The sequence below is a fragment of the Pan troglodytes genome, chromosome 10, assembly GCF_028858775.2.
Source record: "Pan troglodytes isolate AG18354 chromosome 10, NHGRI_mPanTro3-v2.0_pri, whole genome shotgun sequence".
NCBI lineage: Eukaryota > Metazoa > Chordata > Mammalia > Primates > Hominidae > Pan > Pan troglodytes.
Window position 1 is genome coordinate 56,994,675 of NC_072408.2, and position 18,832 is coordinate 57,013,506.

Consider the following 18,832-nt stretch of genomic DNA (forward strand, 5'->3'; position numbering starts at 1 on the left):
AATTTTTATTTTTATTTTTATTTATTTATTTATTTTTATTATACTTTAAGTTAAGGGGTACATGTGCAGAATGTGCAGGTTTGTTACATAGGTATACATGTGCCATAGTGGTTTGCTGCACCCGTCAACCTGTCATCTACCTTAGGTATTTCTCCTAATGCTATTTCTCCCCTAGCCCCCAACCCCCCGACAGGCCCCGGTGTGTGATGTTCCCCTCCCTGTGTCCATGTGTTCTCATTGTTTAACTCCCACTTATGAGGGAGACCATGTGGTGTTTAGTTTTCTGTTCCTGTGTTAGTTTGCTGAGAATGATGGTTTCCAACTTCATCCATGTCCCTGCAAAGGACATGAACTCATCCTTTTTTATGGCTGCATAACATTCCATGGTGTGTATGTGCCACATTTTCTTTATCCAGTCTATCACTGATGGGCATTTGGGTTGGTTCCAAGTCTTTGCTATTGTGAACAGTGCCGCAGTAAACACACATGTGCATGTGTCTTTATAGTAGAATGATTGATTTATAATCCTTTGGGTATATATCCAGTAATGGGATTGCTGGGTCAAATGGTATTTCTAGTTCTAGATCCTTGAGGAATCACCACACTGTCTTCCACAATGGTTTAACTAATTTATACTCCCACCAACAGTGTAAAAGCATTCCTATTTTCTCCACATCCTCTCTAGCATCTGTTGTTTCCTGACTTTTTAATGATCACCAGGCCATCTGGCTACACAGCCCTTGCTATGAGACCATCTTGCTATGCAGAATTCTTGTCTGATACCAACCTTTATGCTCTTCGTTTATAAATGGAAAGAAACTTTATCAATCAATTTTTGGGGCTTTATTAATATTTTCTTATGCTTGGCTTGGAAAGAAAGACAAGTAGAAAGAGGAAGCCTACAGTTTATGAGAAATGGCATAATATTAAAATAGAAAAAACAGAGTATTTTGCTTATTTTTTATTTTTGAAGGAGTTAAAAGTATTGGTAAGAAGGAATAATGATCAAAAAGGGTTTGAAAACAAAATGAAAATGGAGAAAATGATGAGATAGGACCCAGAGTTATATAGAGTAGGTGGGAGCTGAAGATGGCTGAAGATGGGGAAATACAAATTAAGAGGCATTTTCAACATAGTTTCAGAAGAGTGAAAAGTATTAAAGAGAGAATGGTCTGGAAGAATAGAAAGGAAGTGCGAAATGCAAGAGACAAGCATTTTGGAGCATTTAGCAACTAATTGAACTTGCTGGATAATGAAAAGGGATCACAAAATGAATGACACTGTGTGTGTTACTAAGCCCCACAAAACCATTTGAGAAAGAGTTTATTTTGAGAGCCAGCATAATGTTGTGGTTGAGGGCATGCACTTGATCTTTCAGTGACTCTGTTTCCTCATTTGTAACATGAGAAATAATGATAATGATTCTAGCTAATACAGCTGTTATGAGGATTAAATATGAATCACTTGTAACAGTATCTGGCACATAAGAAGTACTATACAATTAAGGATACATTATAATTCTAAGACATTAAACAACTTGTAAAAGGATAACAAAACTAGGAAGTGGCAGGTAGGTAAATTCCTGCATTATAAAATTCTGTAAAATTCTTTGCACAAGCCCAGCAGTTGATGGGAAAATGACTTATGGGATTTACTTGGCCTCAAACCTAATATGAAGCTGTGGTGTTACCCAGCTGCTAAAAAGCTAGTGCAATCTGAGGATCCATTGATGGATGTGCAGTGTTTACATCAAGGAAGATAATGCTATTAGGTTGAACCATATGAAATTGTCATATTTTATAGGTCAGAAATGGTTGAATCTTGGCAGTTTCATGTGATTCAACTGAATACTATTGCATTTTGCTCCAATGGAAAATTGCTTTTTTATCTACATTTCAAACCATTGGAAAGCCAAGGCTGTATTTGAAGAGGGCTGCCATTTTGAAGAAAGGGATAGAAACTATACCATAGGAATAAAATAATATTTAATCTGAAAAAAGGCGAAGACTGAACAATTCACAGTACTTTCTTCAGACTCTTAAAATATTTTCATTTGGAAATGGGGGTATACTTGATGTTCAAGAGAAAACAAAATTTTAACCAAAGTCTGGAGAGACAAATAGATAATATTTAGTCTACTGTGAAGAAAACCTTTGTAACACTTAAAGTATCCCACAGTAGTAGGTTTTTCAGAGCTGTATCCTGAAAGTATAGCGCATTTACTGTTACTGGAAGTATTGAATAAAAGGCTGCATTGATTCATCAGGAAAGAAGTTGAACTTCATTATCTCTATTTTCTTACAAGTTTGTGAATTCTTATGATGCTATGGAGTTCAAAGAGTTTCCTAGTCATTTTATTAATTCTACCAAGTATCTTTTAAGTATTGAACACTATTTTATAAGGATGAAAAGTAGCAAAGCTACTGTAATAATTACTGTTAGGATTATTTGAAATCAGACTGGGAAAACTTAGATACTTTATTAATAGTTTTTAAATGTATCCTTTATTTATCAATTTGACCAATATTATTGGGTGCCAATTATGTAGTAGTGAATAAAATTTAAAAATAAATAGTGTTTCTACCTCAGGGAGCATGCAATATAATTGGAGAGTTTTCTCAGCAATTTTGGTATATCTGTAAAATCAATTTATTGATGGAGGTATCAGCATTATCTCAATAATATAGTGGTTATGTTTGTATTTAAATTCAGGTATATTTTGGAAAAGCATGTATATAACAAGCCATATGAATTTATGTTCTGAGATGAATCACTTTTAGATAATAAGGGGAATAACTGAAAAAATAAAGCTTAAAAATGTATTGAAACAAATGCTCCAAATAAATATAAAATTATTTAAAATTAATCTGTAGTCGAAATTTGTGATTTAAAAATCATCTCTAACATGATTATAATTACCACTATATTGTTGATAAATTCTATCTAATGAGTGAATTATGAAAAACTCTTGAAGTAATGGATGTTGTAAAACTAAAATTATTTTTAGCGTATAGTAATTTCAGAGCTAGAAATGATGTTTAAGCACCATGAATTATGAAAATGTGGAAACCTCCTAGTGGCAAATGGAAATAACAAAGTAACATCTCTAAGAATGGCCACTTTACTCAGAGTTGGGAAAATGTTCCAACTAATTTCTTGAAGTTAGATTTTAGTTATCCATAGACAATTCATTTTGTGAATTACTTTTAAACATTTAAAATTATAGAATTTGTTCCAGGTTCCCTAAGTTAGTATGTGATAAAAGAAGGCAAGCGGAAGTTGTTTATGAACTGTAGTGATTATAGCATAGAGGCAAACAAGTCTGCTTTCAAATGCTGATTACTACAGTTTGACATTGTCTCCACTCTGCTCCATTCCATTGACACTGAGCTATTTTAACATTTATTCATCTCCATACTGAATAATACTTGTTTTGGTATCTCTCTCTCTCTCTCTCACACACACACACACACACACACACACACACACACACACACAAACACTATACTATTCAACAAACATCAAAGACTTTTTTGTAAACTTACTCTCTTACATGTCTTAGCTTCACTGTTTAGCTTTGTGCTTCCAATGGTGAAACCTCGTGCACAGCATTTAGAATATGGCTTTCTTTGTTCTTAAAAGGTGTTGAGGGCCAGGTGCAGTGGCACAGGCCTGTAATCCCAGCACTTTGGGAGGGTGAGGTGGGCAGGTCACCTGAGGTCAGGAGTTAGAGACCAGCCTGGCCAACATGGTGAAACCCTATCTCTACTAAAAATACAAAAATTAGCAGAGTGTGGTGGTGGGCACCTGTAATTCTAGCTACTCAGGAGGTTGAGGCAGGAGAATCGCTTGAACCTAGTAGTTGGAGGTTGCAGTGAGCTGAGATCCCGCCATTGCACTCCAGCCTGGGTGACAGAGTGATACTTTGTTTAAAAAAAAAATGTTCAATTAATATTTGATTGAACACCCAAATTTAGGGACACCCGAATTTAGCCTCTCAACACAGGCACATACAGTTTAACGTCATGGTTTCAGAATTTATGTGGTGGAAGAATCCCTATAGATAATTTGCTATGTAGGCCACATTTTTATATTAAATGTGAGAACATGTATATGTCATGATAACTAGTTATGGGAGCCTAAGACTTGTTCTGCTGCCCTTTATTCTAAGCTTAACTACATGTTTTGGAATTTGAATTACAGCATCAATTGAAAACATGTTATGTATCTCTTTTTTTTTGTTGTTGTTACTAACGTTTTCTATTTATTCATTAATAAAAAGTGCATAGTACAAGCCCTTTATCCCAATCCAAGTACTCAGAAAAAGATTAACAACAGACCCTGGATGGCACAGACATAATTTGTTTGGCATGATTTAAACATATAAAATCAGTAATTAACATTTAGCATATCACACGACCACTTTTGCTTTTAACAAAGTAATCTTCACACATGGTAACAAATACCTATGATTTTTCATTTAGAAATATTATAAGAAGACTAAATTTACTATTGCAACAACAAAAATTTAACCCATTAAACTAGAAACTCTCTTCATTTTTCCTTCTTCAAATTACTGTTTTATGTCTTAAACTGAGTTGGTCAAATTTGAGCACATAATTCATGTAGAGTGACAGACTTTCATTTAGAGTGATAGACTTCCAAGGTTCCTTTGAAAATTTAAGATACTGGTAATTCCATAAATACTCCCACACCACATACCACAAAAACACTAAAAGTAGCCATAGAATAGCTGTATTCAATAATTATTTTGGAAAATCCACATTGTAAAATATGACTTGCTGACCATGGAACAGTGCTTGGATAGATAACATGAAAAAAATGAAAAACATCTTTTTTTTTTTTTTTGAGACGGAGTTTCACTCTTGTTGCCCAGGCTGGAGTGCAATGGCGTGATCTTGGCTCACTGCAACCTCCACCTCCCAGGTTCAAGTGATTCTCCTGCCTCAGCTTCCCAAGTAGCTGGGATTACAGGCATGCGCCACCACACCAGGCTACTTTTGTATTTCTAGTGAAGATGGAGTTTCTCCATGTTGGCCAGGCTGGTCTCGAACTCCTGACCTCAAGTGATCCGGCTCCCTCGGTCTCCCAAAGTGTTGGGATTACAGGCATGAGCCACTGTGCCCAGCCTGAAAAAAATCTTTTCCTAGAAACAGTTCCAATGTTAACTTTTCCCACATGGAAAGCAAAACAAAACAAAACAAAAACAAAAAAACCCGAACAAAACAACCTCCCACTATTATTGTGCATAAAAACACATTAAATGACTCTAAAACAAAATAAACTTTTTTTTTTTGGTAGAGACAGGGTCTCGCCATGTTGCCCAGGCTAGTCTCAAACTCCTGCGCTCAAGCAGTTCTTGCCTCAGCCTTCCAAATTGCTGGGATTACAGGCATGAGCCACCATGACTGGCCTAAAACAAAATAAATTCTTAATGGCATTTGTAGAATGTGTTTAAGAGCCAAAACTGTGAAAATGTAAGCTTTATCTTTCTTTTTTCCTAGATTATTTAAAAAGGATTGTAGTCACAATTCAGATGAATGTTTACAAGCCAAATAATGATTTAAGAGTGTGCTCAATAAAAAGGCCATAGGTAGAAGCTTTAAGAATTAAATGGAATAATATAAATTACTAGGTCAACAAGAATATTTCATGTATAGTACACTGTCTAAGGAATGCAGAGAAATTTTACAAGAAACCCAAGACTAAATACTTCATTAAGAACACTGGTTACTAAGTAAATAGATGGCTCATGTAGGAAAAAGCTAATATATGTAGATGTAATGTCAACTAAGTGCATGTGACAGAAATGAAGAACTAGGAATAAGAATCCAGATTTTCCGGCCAGGCATGGTGGCTCACGTCTGTAATCCCAGCACTCTGGGAGGCCATAGCGGGTGGATCACCCGAGGCCAGGAGTCCGAGACCAGCCTGGCCCACATGGCGAAACCCCATCTCCACCAAAGATACAAAAACCAGCCGGGCGTGGTGGTGGGCACCTATAATCCCAGCTACTCAGGAGGCTGAGGAAGGAGAATCGCTCAAACCCGGGGGTGGATGTTGCAGTGAGCCAAGACCGCGCCACCCCACTCCAGCCTGGGCGAAAGAGCAAAACTCCATCCCAAAACAACAACCAAAAAGAATCAGATTTTTAGGTGTCTAATACTAGACATTCTGTATCCAAGTTTCAGCCACTTCATCCAATAAAGCCTTCTAAAGCCTTTTTTTTTTTTTTGAGACAGGGTCTCACTCTGTCACTCAAGCTGGAGTGCAGTGGCGTGATCTTGGCTCACTGCAACCTGTCTCCCAGGCTCAAGCGACTCTCCTGCCTCAGCCTCCCGAGCAGCTAAGACTACAGGCCGTGTCACCAAACCCGGCTAATTCTTGCACCTCCCGTAGACACGGGGTTTCACCGTCTTGGCCAGGCTGGTCTCAAACTCCTGACCCCAAGCGATCCACCCGCCCCAGCCTCCCAAAGTGCTGGGATTACAGGCATGAGCCACTGCGCCCAGCTCCCAAAGCCAATTTTCAATTATTTGTGAGCCATAGATTCAGTGACTACATCAATATCTCTTGCCAGGGATTGGCCTAACAGCTCAGAGAACAGATTGTTAGGATATATGGGCAAGCCTTCTAAGTTCAAGAGGCAAGAGCAGAAAATGGAATGCTATAGGGATTTAGCTCCATCTTAAGCCATTCTGGCCCTTTCTGCTCTACTTTACCAGCTATAGAGTTAGGAAGGCTTCCAGTAGGCCACAGCAAGAGGAAGAACCTTTATTCTGTGGGGCTCATTTATCCAGGATTTAACTTACCTGTGTCATGTTACCCATCTATTAACACAAGTAATTTAGAGTTCGTTATATTATTTCAAGAAATTGAGCACAAAGCCAGGATGTACAAGGAGGAATTCAAACAATCAATATTGGATTATATAACGAAAAGATGCCCTTACAATGTTTATGATCTAGAATGTAATCATAATAAAGGGGGGAAAATACCTTATGAGTATCACAATTGTATCAGAGACTATTAAACAGTACAATGATACAGAGAATTTATTCAATTCATACAAGTAATTTACCAGATCTAAACAGTGAATAGACTGACCTAAGGGGAAAAAAATCCTTACATTGATAGCAAAATATCTTCTAGCCCCCATAAATAATCTGCAATCATTTGCTAGGAAAAAAACTTCATAACCATATGGGTCATGCAGACATTTTTATTTATTTATTTATTTTGAGACAGAGTCTCGCTGTGTCGCCCTGATTGGAGTGCAGTGGCACGATCTCAGCTCACTGCAACCTCCGTCTCCCAGGTTCAAGCAATTTCCTGCCTCAGCCTCCCCAGTAGCTGGGATTATAGGCACACACCACCATGCCTGGCTAATTTTTGCATTTTTAGTAGAGATGAGGTTTCACCATGTTGGTCAGGCTGGTCTCGAACTCCTGACCTCAGGTGATTCACCTGCCTCGGCCTCCCAAAGTGCTGGGATTACAGGCATGAGCCACCGTGCCCAGCCCATGCAGACATTTTTAAGTGCTATTGGTATTCACTTTATTTCAAACTGAGCAAAACAATACAACCTTTTACTTTTTTATACATTTGAAAATTTCTCTCATATTAACATTCCTTCCTACCCCAATCCATCCCATCACCAAACAGGAATGAGGTAAGGAGTGAAAAAAAGATGTTTGTTTCTCATTTTCCTTCTTTTCCCTTGAAGTAAACCAGTAATTTATTAAAATATTTTACAGGTCAGAGGATAACAAAAGACTCAATGTAGTAAATAAGTAAATAGGCATTCAAATATCAGTAACCTAACAGGCCCTAATACAGCTTTAAGATTTTCTTTTTTCTTTTTTTTTTTCTTTTTTGAGAGGGAGTCTCGCTCTATTGCTTAGGCTGGGGTGCAGTGGTGCGATCTTGGTTCACTGCAACCTCCACCTCCCGGGTTCAAGCAATTCTCCTGCTTTGGCCTCCTGAGTAGCTGGGATTACAGGCACATGCACCAACCCTGGCTAATTTTTCTGTATTTTTAGTAGAGACAGGGTTTCACCATGTTGGCCAGGCTGGTCTCGAACTCCTGACCTCAAGTGATCCACCCACCTCGGCCTCCCAAAGTGCTGGGATTACAGGTGTGAGCCACCGCACTGGCCTAAGATTTTCATTTTAACAGGGAAGTGTTAGAACAGAAAAGAAGCTTCCCAAGAGGCACTCATTTTAAAAATAAATTATAGCTTAAATTATTACTATGTGGATTATACCAGCAAAGGCAGAAAGAATTAATGTTTTCCTCCTTTCGTGAACCTTGTAAGGCTAGTGTTGAGTGGCTTACAAATGTCATATAATGGACTGTAAATCATCTGCCATATTGATCAATCATGTTTATTTAAGGTTTTCTTAACATTAGAGATTTTTAATGGGAGTATAAAATTAGTAAACAACCATTTCATTTTTTTCTCTCTTCCTATTCTAGCCACATAAGCCAGTTTAATCCATGACACAGATTTCAGCTGTAATTTGCAAAACAATCCAAGAGCTACCACAGTCCCCAAAACTACAGAAAACTGCCATCCACAAATAAACTACCAAGGTAAATGTAAATACAGCGTGGTTCTCATTTTCTTTCACACAATCCCAGACAACCCCAAATAGCTTTATAAATACCTTATGAAAAAAAGCAATTTAAAAACCTATCAAATCTATTTAAAATATATAAATGCAGACCTCTCAAATTTCCTTCAATCAGGCCAGAAATTATCACAAAAATTATAATCACAGTTACAAACAGAATGAGTGGAATGTTTGTAAGTTTAGGACAACCAAAAAAGCCCCATGTAACTTTTTAAAAATATAATCACTCACTCAAATATACTGTAAATAGGAATGGCAGTAACACAGGAAGCAAAAATAAACTTGCAAGTGAAATTTCTAGAAGCTCATGAAAACAATACCATCCCATATTGCAGATACAAAAGGAAAAACAGTTCTAATGGGGTTAAGAGTACTCTGGTCATCTTCGTTCGTTTGGTCGTGCAAAGTGTTAACTATTTTCACATCCCATATCACAAAGTTAGTCCACAGGAGGAGCTGGTGGATCTTGTCCATTATGAGGACTGGTTGGCTTTCCAGGTAGGTTGGATCCTCTTAGATTAGGAGGTCTCAGTAAGAACAAGATCAATGCAATAACCATCCAGGCTACTAAGATCATTGTAACACTGATGCCATTATCACCAGAGGGTCCCGGTAATTCCTGAAGACACTCTGTGTCTGTGCAGTAGGACTGGGACTGCCGTAACAGATTGATCAGTCTTCTCATTGCATGTTCATGAGAGCAAACACATTCACAGGGATCAAATCCACCTTCTGCCATGATTACCCAGCTTGATTTTACTTGACTGTTTAAATCCGCCCAGACAACAACCGATGGGGCGGGGAGGATGGGGGCCGGGACCGAGGCTCGGCAGAAAGACCGCCTGGAGCTTCCAGAAGGCAGCGGCTGCTCCGGACGCTGCTGCCACTGCCGTTTCTGGCCGCCGGCTTCCTCCCGCTCCTCTGTTTTTTCAACATGTTATATATCTCTTAAGGCTTAGGGATACTCATTACATTCTTTCATTTTTGTTTTAGAGAAATACTATGATGAAACATACAAAGCTAATTATACAGGAGAGAGGAAGCTTTTAAAATTTTTAGGCCATAACTGTTGCTAATTGATTAAGCATTCTGCATGGCTACTGATACTTTCTTCACTATTGAATGCATGTTGCAGAACAACTGAATATTTTTATTTTGTTTTATTTTCTGTCTTTTAGAAAAGATTTGAATTGCACTATTCTGCTGTGTATTCAATCTACAGCAACTATATTTCTTTAGTAGATATTGGAAGGAGTCTCACAATATGTATAAAGACTTCCTGTGATTGATTGAGGGGATTGTAACAGAAGACATTTGCTGTGTTCTTGTAAAAACAGTTGTGTGACATGTGGTTGAAAGAACTTAGTAAAGCCAATATATTTTATGAAATGCGTGGCCATTAATATTTCAGCAAAAGTATGTTGTATGTTACTCAGACAAATACTGTATTGATCCACTTGGATTTCCAATGTCAGCAATAACAGTTTTGGAAAGAGATCTGCAGACTGGCATTGGAATCTTTCTGTTCAGAAAAGGACATAAAATAGTACTTACAAACATTACTGGATATAGATAAGCAGAAACTGTGGGTTAATATAAGTTACCTGTAGTTTATAAAGCTTAGTTGAAGTCTATTAGCTCTGTGCATATCATGTGTTCAATTGAACAAGTATACACTTTAGATAGAACTTTGCTGGTTGTTAGCTGAAAAGCAAATCCAGAATATTTTGATCTCTTAAATTATTTTTTCTGTCCCATTTTTAATATACCTTTTTATCAAAATAAAACACATCCAAATGAAGGGCACAAATTACACAGCACAATGAATTAGAAGTAAACACACCCATGTAACCGTCATCTAGATGAAGAAAGGGAACATTACTAGAAATCCAGGAATTTTGATTGTGCTCCCTCCCTCCCCTAAATTGAACTACCATTCTGATTTCTAACACTATAGAATAGTTTTGCCCATTTTTAAGCCTTTTATATACATAGAATCATATAGTTTATACTTAATTGTGTTGTTTCTTTCAGTGAGCTCTATCCATGCCTGTGGCAATAGGTTGTTCATGCCTGTTACTGCATGGTTCTCTATTTTATGAATATACCCCAGTTTACTTATCCATTCTACTTTGGACAGATTTTTGGCTTGTTCCCAGTTACTGAATATTATTATCTGTCTAGAACAATCTTGTACATATCTTTTGGGTCTTACATTCACATATTCCTAATATATGTAGGAGTGAAATATCTGAGCCATAGGGGGAATGCATATTTTCATCTTCAGTAGATACTGCCAAATGGTTTTCCATAACTTTCCATCTGCCACTTGTATTGCCATACATCTTCGCCAATGCTTTTTATTGCCAGTTTAAAAAATATTTCCATTCTCGTTAGTGGGTAAAGATATCCTATTTTTGTTTTTTGACTTGCCAATGATTACTATGGTTCAGAACCCTTAGGTAGGCTTAATGACCATTTGGCTATTCTCTTTTAAGAAGTGTTGTCTATTTTCTTACTAATTTTTAGGAGTTATATCTTCAGGACAGGAATTCCTTGTTGCTTGCGTATCTTGCAAATATCTTCTTCCTTTATATAGTGTGGCATTCTACTCTTTGAATAGTGTATTTTGATAAACAAAAGTTCATAATTTTAATTTAATCTTACATAGCAATATGATCCTTTATAATCATAACATATCCTTTATGATCTGTGCTTTTGTTCTCTTTAAGAAAATCTTCTTCTCTGAAGGCCATGATGATATTTCCTAGTGTTATCTTTTAGAAGTTTTATTGTTTTACCTTTCATGTTTAGACCTACAGTTCCTCTGGGATTAATTTTTGTATATGGTTTGAGATGAAATTTACTTTGATGCCACTATAGTGTTGAATTGACTCGGGAACATTTGTTGATGGGATCGCCTTTCTCCGCTGCACAATTACATCACCTTTATCATAAATAACTGTATATGTGAGGACCTTGTTGAGGATTCTATTGTGTAATACCATACTGTTTTAATAACTAGTGCTGATGGCATGAGCTTTGTAGTTTTTTTTTTCTTCTTCTTTAGGATTTTCTAGGGCAGGGGCTGGCAAACTTTTTTCTGTAAAGGGTCAAATGTAAATAGGAGCCAGGGCAAAGATTTTAGGCTAGGTGGGCCTTATAGTCTCTCTAGCTACTGTAGCATGAAAGCAGCCATCGATAGTAAATAAATGGATGATGATGGGACTATGCTTCAGTGAAACTTAACTTACAAAAACCAGCAGCAGGCCAGATTTGGCCTATGGGCCATAGTTCTTGAACCCTATTTCTAGGATATTCTTACCATTACACAGCTCAACAGAAATTTTAGAATCTGTTTGTCAATTTATACATACATTTATCCTTACTGTACTGACAGGGGCCTCCTGTATAGTGTTGAATAAAAGCGGTGACAGGAGGCATTCTTTTTTCTTTTTTTTTTTTTTGTGAGAGATGAAGTCTCGCTCTGTCGCCCAGGCTGGAGTGCAGTGGCGCAATCTCGGCTCACTGCAAGCTCCACCGCCTGGATTCACACCATTCTCCTGCCTCAGCCTCCTGAGTAGCTGGGACTACAGGCGCCCGCCACCATGCCAGGCTAATTTTTTTTGTATTTTTTAGTAGAGACGGGGGTTTCACCGTGTTAGCCAGGATGGTCTCGATCTCCTGACCTCGTGATCCGCCCGCCTCGGCCTCCCAAAGTGCTGGGACCACAGGCGTGAGCCACCGCACCCGGCCGACAGGAGGCGTTCTTGTTCTTGATCCCATGGGTAAAATTTCCATGTGTTTGCATTTATTCAGATAATTATATGATTTTTATTTTGTCATGAAGGTGAAATACATGCTTGATTTTCAGTGCTAAAACACGTATTTCCGTAATGTTTCCAGCTGAATAATAATGTATCGTCTTTTAAATATATTGCTTACTAGGCTTTGCTACTATTTGTTAGAATTTTGCCTGTTACGAATTATATTGATCTATAAATTTACTTCTTTGTCATAAACTTGTAGCTTTTGTTGTTAAGATTAGGCAAACCTCATTACTTCTGTTTGAAAGCATTTCCGTTTTCTCTTTGAAGGAATATGAGTAAAATTGGTGTTATATTTTAGTTAAATGTCTGACAAAGTTTGCTGCTAAAGCATTCTGAGTCTGGACATTTCATTATAGGAGGTTTTAATATCAGATTCAGTATCTTCGTTACATACATGTCTACTTAAAATTTCAATTTCTTCTTCTGTTAGTTTTGTGTGCCATGATTTTTCAGGAATTTGTCCATTTAACCTAAATTTTCAATTTATTGGCATAACACTGCTTGTAATACGCACTTACGCCATGTGTACTTTCTGTAGGATCTATCATGATGTCCCTTTTTTACCTTCTTATATTGATAATTTGTGTTTCTTTTTTTGGTTCTTCTTGGCAAAGGTTTATCAGTTATTAGTCTTTTCAATAATCAATTTCTGCCTTTGATGGTTATCTCTAATTAAAAAACTGTCATTGGTTACTGCAACTAATTTTTTTTTCTCATTTTTGGGTTTAATTTGATCTTTTATTTCTTTTTTGAGTCACAGTCTCATTCTCTCATCCAGGCTTGAGTGCAGTCGCATGATCTTGGCTCACTGCAGCCTCCATCTCCTGGGTTCAAGTGATTCTCATTGGTCAGCCTCCCAAGAAGCTGGGACTTCAGGTGTGTGCCACCAGGCCTGACTCATTTTTGTATTTTTAGTAGAGCCAGGGTTTTGCCATGTTAGTCAGGCTGGTCTTGAACTCCTGACCTCAAGTGATCCACCTGCCTCAGCCTCCCAAAGTGCTGGGATTACAGGCGTGAGCCATTGCACCCAGACTTTCTCTTCTAAGTTCTTGAGAATGACAGCTTAACAGGTATTGTCAGTCATTTTTCTAATATATGCATTTTAGGCTAAAAATTCTCCTTTGAGAGGCTTTAATTATATCCAAGTTTGTTATGTTATGCTTCTGTTACCTTCCAGATTCAAAGTTATTTTTTAAAATTTGAAGCTATGTCGGGCGTACAGAAAAGGTGCAAATATAGTATAAAGGATTTTTTCCCTTTAAACTGTTTGAAAATAGGTTGCTGACAAGATGCCCCACAACATCTGAATGCTTTATTTACATAAAAGACATGCTTCTCCATAATCATACTAACCAGAATCAGGGAATTAAACTCATATGTTTCCACCATCTAATCTTCAGGATTATATAAGAGAAATATATAATGATTATAATGTATATAATAATATGTATAATGCTAACAAGTTAATTTGACCTACAGTTACACAGTCAGGATCTTGTTGACCACATGTGCTTATGGTGCATTTCATTATATTTTTTCTGTTCTTTGCATTTCTACAATTTGGCAAATTGAATCTGAAGGTTGAATAGAGATTTAGTTTCTTTAACAAATCTATTGGTGGTTGTATAAACTTTCATTGGAAAGCAAATTATGTCTTGTTTTCACTCTTTTGTGATATTAGTACCCTATGATGCTTAGTGCCTAGATCATTGGAGATTTTCATGTATTAGTTGGAATAATGTTATACTATACCAACATTAGCAGATTATATTGCCATTCATGCTTTATTTTCTCTCTTTCAGCCATAATTTAGTCTTAGTTCTGTAAGTAATGCTCACCACTACTCTATATGTCAATATTTCTCTAGTAATTTTGGTTTTATAAAAATCAATCTTTAGTAGATTCCTTAGAAAAGTTCATAGGAACAGTATTTCCCTAGTTCTTGCATGTTAATAACAATTTGTGTCCTTTATATTTGAAGAACATAAAATCTTTTGATCACATTTTCTTTCCTTGTGTATATTTAATATATTATTCCATTTTTATTCTGTCATAAAGCATTTCTGACAAAAAGTTTGATGAAAATATAATTTTATTTTAAGCCATGTACTCATTCTGCATGAATGGCTAGTGGATTAGTTTTCTTTTTTAAATAATATTAAGTACTTTCACTAGACTGTATCTTGGTATTAGTCATTCAAGATTGATATTCTGAGTAGGTCATGTTTTCTTTTAATGTTTCAATTTGTTTTTGTGTTTGAAAGTTTAATAAGTCGTTTTCAATATTCGTTCTGATTTGCTTTGCTTTGATTTTTCTTTATTTTTTATTGTGATAAGAACACTTAATATATGCCCTTTAAAAAATTTTAAGTGTACAGTACAGTATTATTAACTATTGGCAGTGAACTTACTCATCTTGCATAACTAAAACTTTATACCCATTGAACAACAATTTCCCGTTTTTCTCTCCCCCCCCAGCCAGTGGCACCCACCATTCTGTGCTGTTTCTTTAAGTTTGACTATTTTAGATACCTCATGTAAGTGGAATTATACAGTATTTGTCCTTCTGTGACTTGTTTATTTCAGTTAATATAATGTCCTCCAGGTTTATTCATGTTGCTGCATATAGCAGGATTACCTTATTTTGTAAAGCTGAATAATATTCCATTGTATATTTCCACATTATTTTTTGTGATAAGAACACTTAACATAATATCTACACTTTTAGCAAATTTTTAAGTATGGAATACTGTATGGTTAACCATAGGCACCATGCTGTACAGCAGATCTCTGGGACTTACTCATTTTTCGTAACTGAAACTTAATACCCTTTGACTAATTCTTCCCAGTTTTCCCTCCCTTCAACCCCGGACAGACATTCTTCTACTTTTTGCTTCTATGAATTTGAATATTTTAAATTCATCATATAAGTGGTATTATGTAGTATCTGTCCTTCTGTGTCTGGTTTATTTCACTTAGCATAATAACTTCCACATTCATCCATGTTGTTACAAATGGCATGATTTCCTTCCTTTTAAAGGCTGAATCATGTCCCATGGTATGTAGACTATTGTGAATAATGCTGTAATGAACATAGGAGTGTAGATATCTCTTCAAGATCGTTGAGTTTTTTTTTTTTTGATATATACTCAAAAGTGGGATTGCTGGACCACATGATAAATATTTTTAATTTTTGGAAATTTCATACTGTTCTCCATAGTGGCTGCACCATTTTACAATTCCACCAATAGGGCACAAATGCTCTAATTTCTCCACATCCTCAAAAACAATTCTTCCTTTTTTTTTTTTTTTTTGATAATAGCCATTCTAACAGGCATGAGACAATATCTCAGGGAAGTGTGAATTTACAGTTCTCCAATGATTAGTGATGTTGAGCATCTTTTCATATACCTGTTGACCATTTGTGTATCTTCTTTGGAGAAATGTTTATTCAAGGTTTTTTTTTTTTGCCTATTTTTAAATTCAGTTATTTGGTTGTTTTGCTGCTGAGTTTCCGATTTCTTTGTATATATTGGTTGTTAATCCCTCATCAGATGGTACACAAATATTTTCTCCTTCTGTAGGTTGCCTTTTGACTCTGCTTTCCTTTGCCATGGAAAAGCTTTTTAATTTGAGTTAATCCCATCTAATTTTGCTTTTGCTGCTTGTGCTTTTGGTGTTATAATCAAGAATTCATGGCCCAAGACCAATGTCATGAAACTTTTACCCTATGTTTTCTTCTAAGAGTTTTACAGTTCCACATCTTACATTTATGTCTTTACTTCATTTTGAGTAGCCTTTTGTGTATGATGTAGGATAAGTGGCCAGTTTCATTCATTTGTATATGAATATTGAATTTTTTCTACACCATCTGTTGAAGAAATGATCTCTTCCCCATTGACACCCTTGTTGAAGATCAGTTAAACATCTCTGTGTGAATTTATTTATGAGCTTTCTCTTCTATTCTAATGATCCATGTGGCTGTTGTTATCAGTACTATGGTATTTTAATGACTATAGCTTTTTAGTATATTTTGAAATCAGGAAGTGTGATACCTCGAGCTTTGTTCTTTTTCAAGATTGCTTTAGCTATTCAGGATCTTTTGTGGTTCCATATGAATTTTAAGATTGTTTTGTCTATTTTTATAAAAAATGTCATTAGGATTTTGATAATTATTGCATTCAATCAAAGATCAAGATCACTTTGGGTAGTGTGATTATTTTGATTTTCCAATCCATTAACATGAGAGGTTTTTCCATTTTTTTGTCTTTCTTATTTATTTCATTCATGCTTTGTGTTCAGTGTCTTTTACCTTCTTAGTTAAGTTTATTACCAAGTATTTTATTCTTTCTGATTCTGTTAGAAAGAAATTATCTCTTAAGTTTCTTTTTTGATGGTTCATTGTTGGTGTATAAAAAGCACAACTGATTTTTGTAAATAGATTTCGTATCTGCAACTTATGAATTTGTTTATTATTTCTAATAGTTTTTGTGGAGTCTTTGGGATTTTTTTTTTAACCTATAAGTTCATTTGCAAATGAAGATAATTTTACTTCCTCTGTTTTGATTTGGATACCTTTTATTTCTTTTTCATGTCTAATTGCTCTGGCTAGGATTTTCATACTATGTCGATTAGAAGTGGTGAGAATTGTCATCTTTGCCTTTTTCCTGATTTTAGAGGAAAAGCTTTCAGTTTTTCACCAACGAGTATGATGTTGCCGTAGGCTTTACGTATATGGTTTTGTCATGTTCAGGTAAAGTATTTACTAAGTATTTTCATCAAGAAAGGTTGTAGAATTTTGTCCAGTGCTTTTTCTGTGTCTATTGAGATGGTCATGGTATTTTATCTTTTAATCTGTTTTATTGTGTATTGCACTAATTGATTTGCTTTTTTTCAATCATCCTTGTATCACAGGAAAAAAAATCTCATTTGCTCATAGTGTAACTGAGGTGGAAGTTGGGACTCGACTCCAGAGGTGAGGCTTAGACACTAGACCAAATTGAGGACTAGCAAAAACAGGGCTGGTGTGGAAGCAGCTTTTCATAAGATGTCTACCAATGTGCCATGTCAGTTTACCATTGCTGTGACAATACCTGGAATTAATTGCCCCTTTCCATGACAACAACCTAATGACCTAGAAATTACCACTCTTTTCCTATAAATTTCTGCATACACTGCTCCTTAATTTGCATGTAGTTAAAAGTGAGTATAAATATGACTGCAGAAGCACCTTTGAGCTGCTACTTTGGCACATTGCCTATGGTGTAGCCCTGCTTGCAAAGAGCAGTAACTCTGCTGTTGCTGTAGACTGACACTTTAATAAAAGTTGTTGTTTAACACCACCAGCTTGCCCTTGCATTCTTTTCTGGGTGAAGCTAAGAACCCTCCCAGGATAAGCCCCAATTTTGGGGCTCGACTGAACTGCATCATAACCATCTATGTTAGGTAATTGGCTTTATATGGAGGAAAAACAAACTTCCTGTCTTTAGGACAAAAGGTAGTTTTGCAACTTGGAACAATGTCTCTACCAAAATTAGGCTCCTACTTTCCCACAGAAACTGGGAGACAGAGGTGCAAGTTATTTCGATGTTTACATTATATAAAGATGGCTCCTATGTTCTTGAGAAGGGCATTCCTGGGTTATAAAGCTGACCAGAGTTTTCAAAAGGATTTATATACATTTCAGAGAGAGAAAGTACTTGTAATTACATGTTTTCCAAAGTAAATGCTCTGAATAAAAGGAGGGAGGGAAATATTTTCTCTTATTATCAACAGGGAGAATTAAGCCTCTTATTTATTTATTTTTAGACAGAGTCTTGCTCTTGTCTCCCAGGCTGGAGTGCAATGGCACGATGTCAGCTCACTGCAACCTCTGCCTCCCGGGTTCAAGCAATTCTCCTGCCTCAGCCTCCCGAGTAGCTAAGATTACAGGTGCCTGCCACCATGCCTGGCTATTTTTTTTTGGGGTTCGCCATGTTGGCCAGGCTGGTCTTGAACTCCTGACCTCGTGATCCACCCACCCTGGCCTCTTAAAGTGCTGGGATTACAGGCGTGAGCCACTACCTCTAGCCTAACCCTCTTATTTTTAATTTTTGGTTTGTATTTGTCCTTACATAAGAAATAATACAGAGAAATCCTATGTCCTGTTTGCTCACTTTCCCCAAGTGGTAATATCTTAAAAACTCTAGTACATTATCACAACCAGAATATCGACATTGATAAAATAAAGAAATAACTGTAATGTAGTTCAGTGTTTTTAGTTGTACTTTGCAAGAAAAATAGAGAAACGACTCCATCTTTCTGGAAGTGAAAGTCCCATCCTTACAGTTTCTCTGATAGCCAAT

The 18,832-nt window shown here is 36.4% G+C and overlaps 2 protein-coding genes across 5 annotated transcripts in view; one reads left to right on the top strand and one right to left on the bottom strand.

The window, feature by feature from the left end:
- CPNE8 (copine 8) overlaps positions 1-18,832 on the top strand; it is a 258,415-nt gene that overhangs the window by 35,254 nt on the left and 204,329 nt on the right. The gene's annotated exons all lie outside the window — the stretch shown is intronic.
- Positions 8,988-9,580, bottom strand: LOC746169 (small integral membrane protein 14). Its single transcript, XM_009425599.5, has one exon. It carries the CDS (start codon positions 9,395-9,397, stop codon positions 9,098-9,100), a length of 300 nt encoding a protein of 99 aa, XP_009423874.1. The 5' UTR covers positions 9,398-9,580; the 3' UTR covers positions 8,988-9,097.

What these genes read in the sequence shown, in the direction of transcription:
- LOC746169 (XM_009425599.5), bottom strand. Translation starts at nt 9,397, where the DNA reads ATGGCAGAAGGTGGATTTGATCCCTGTGAATGTGTTTGCTCTCATGAA.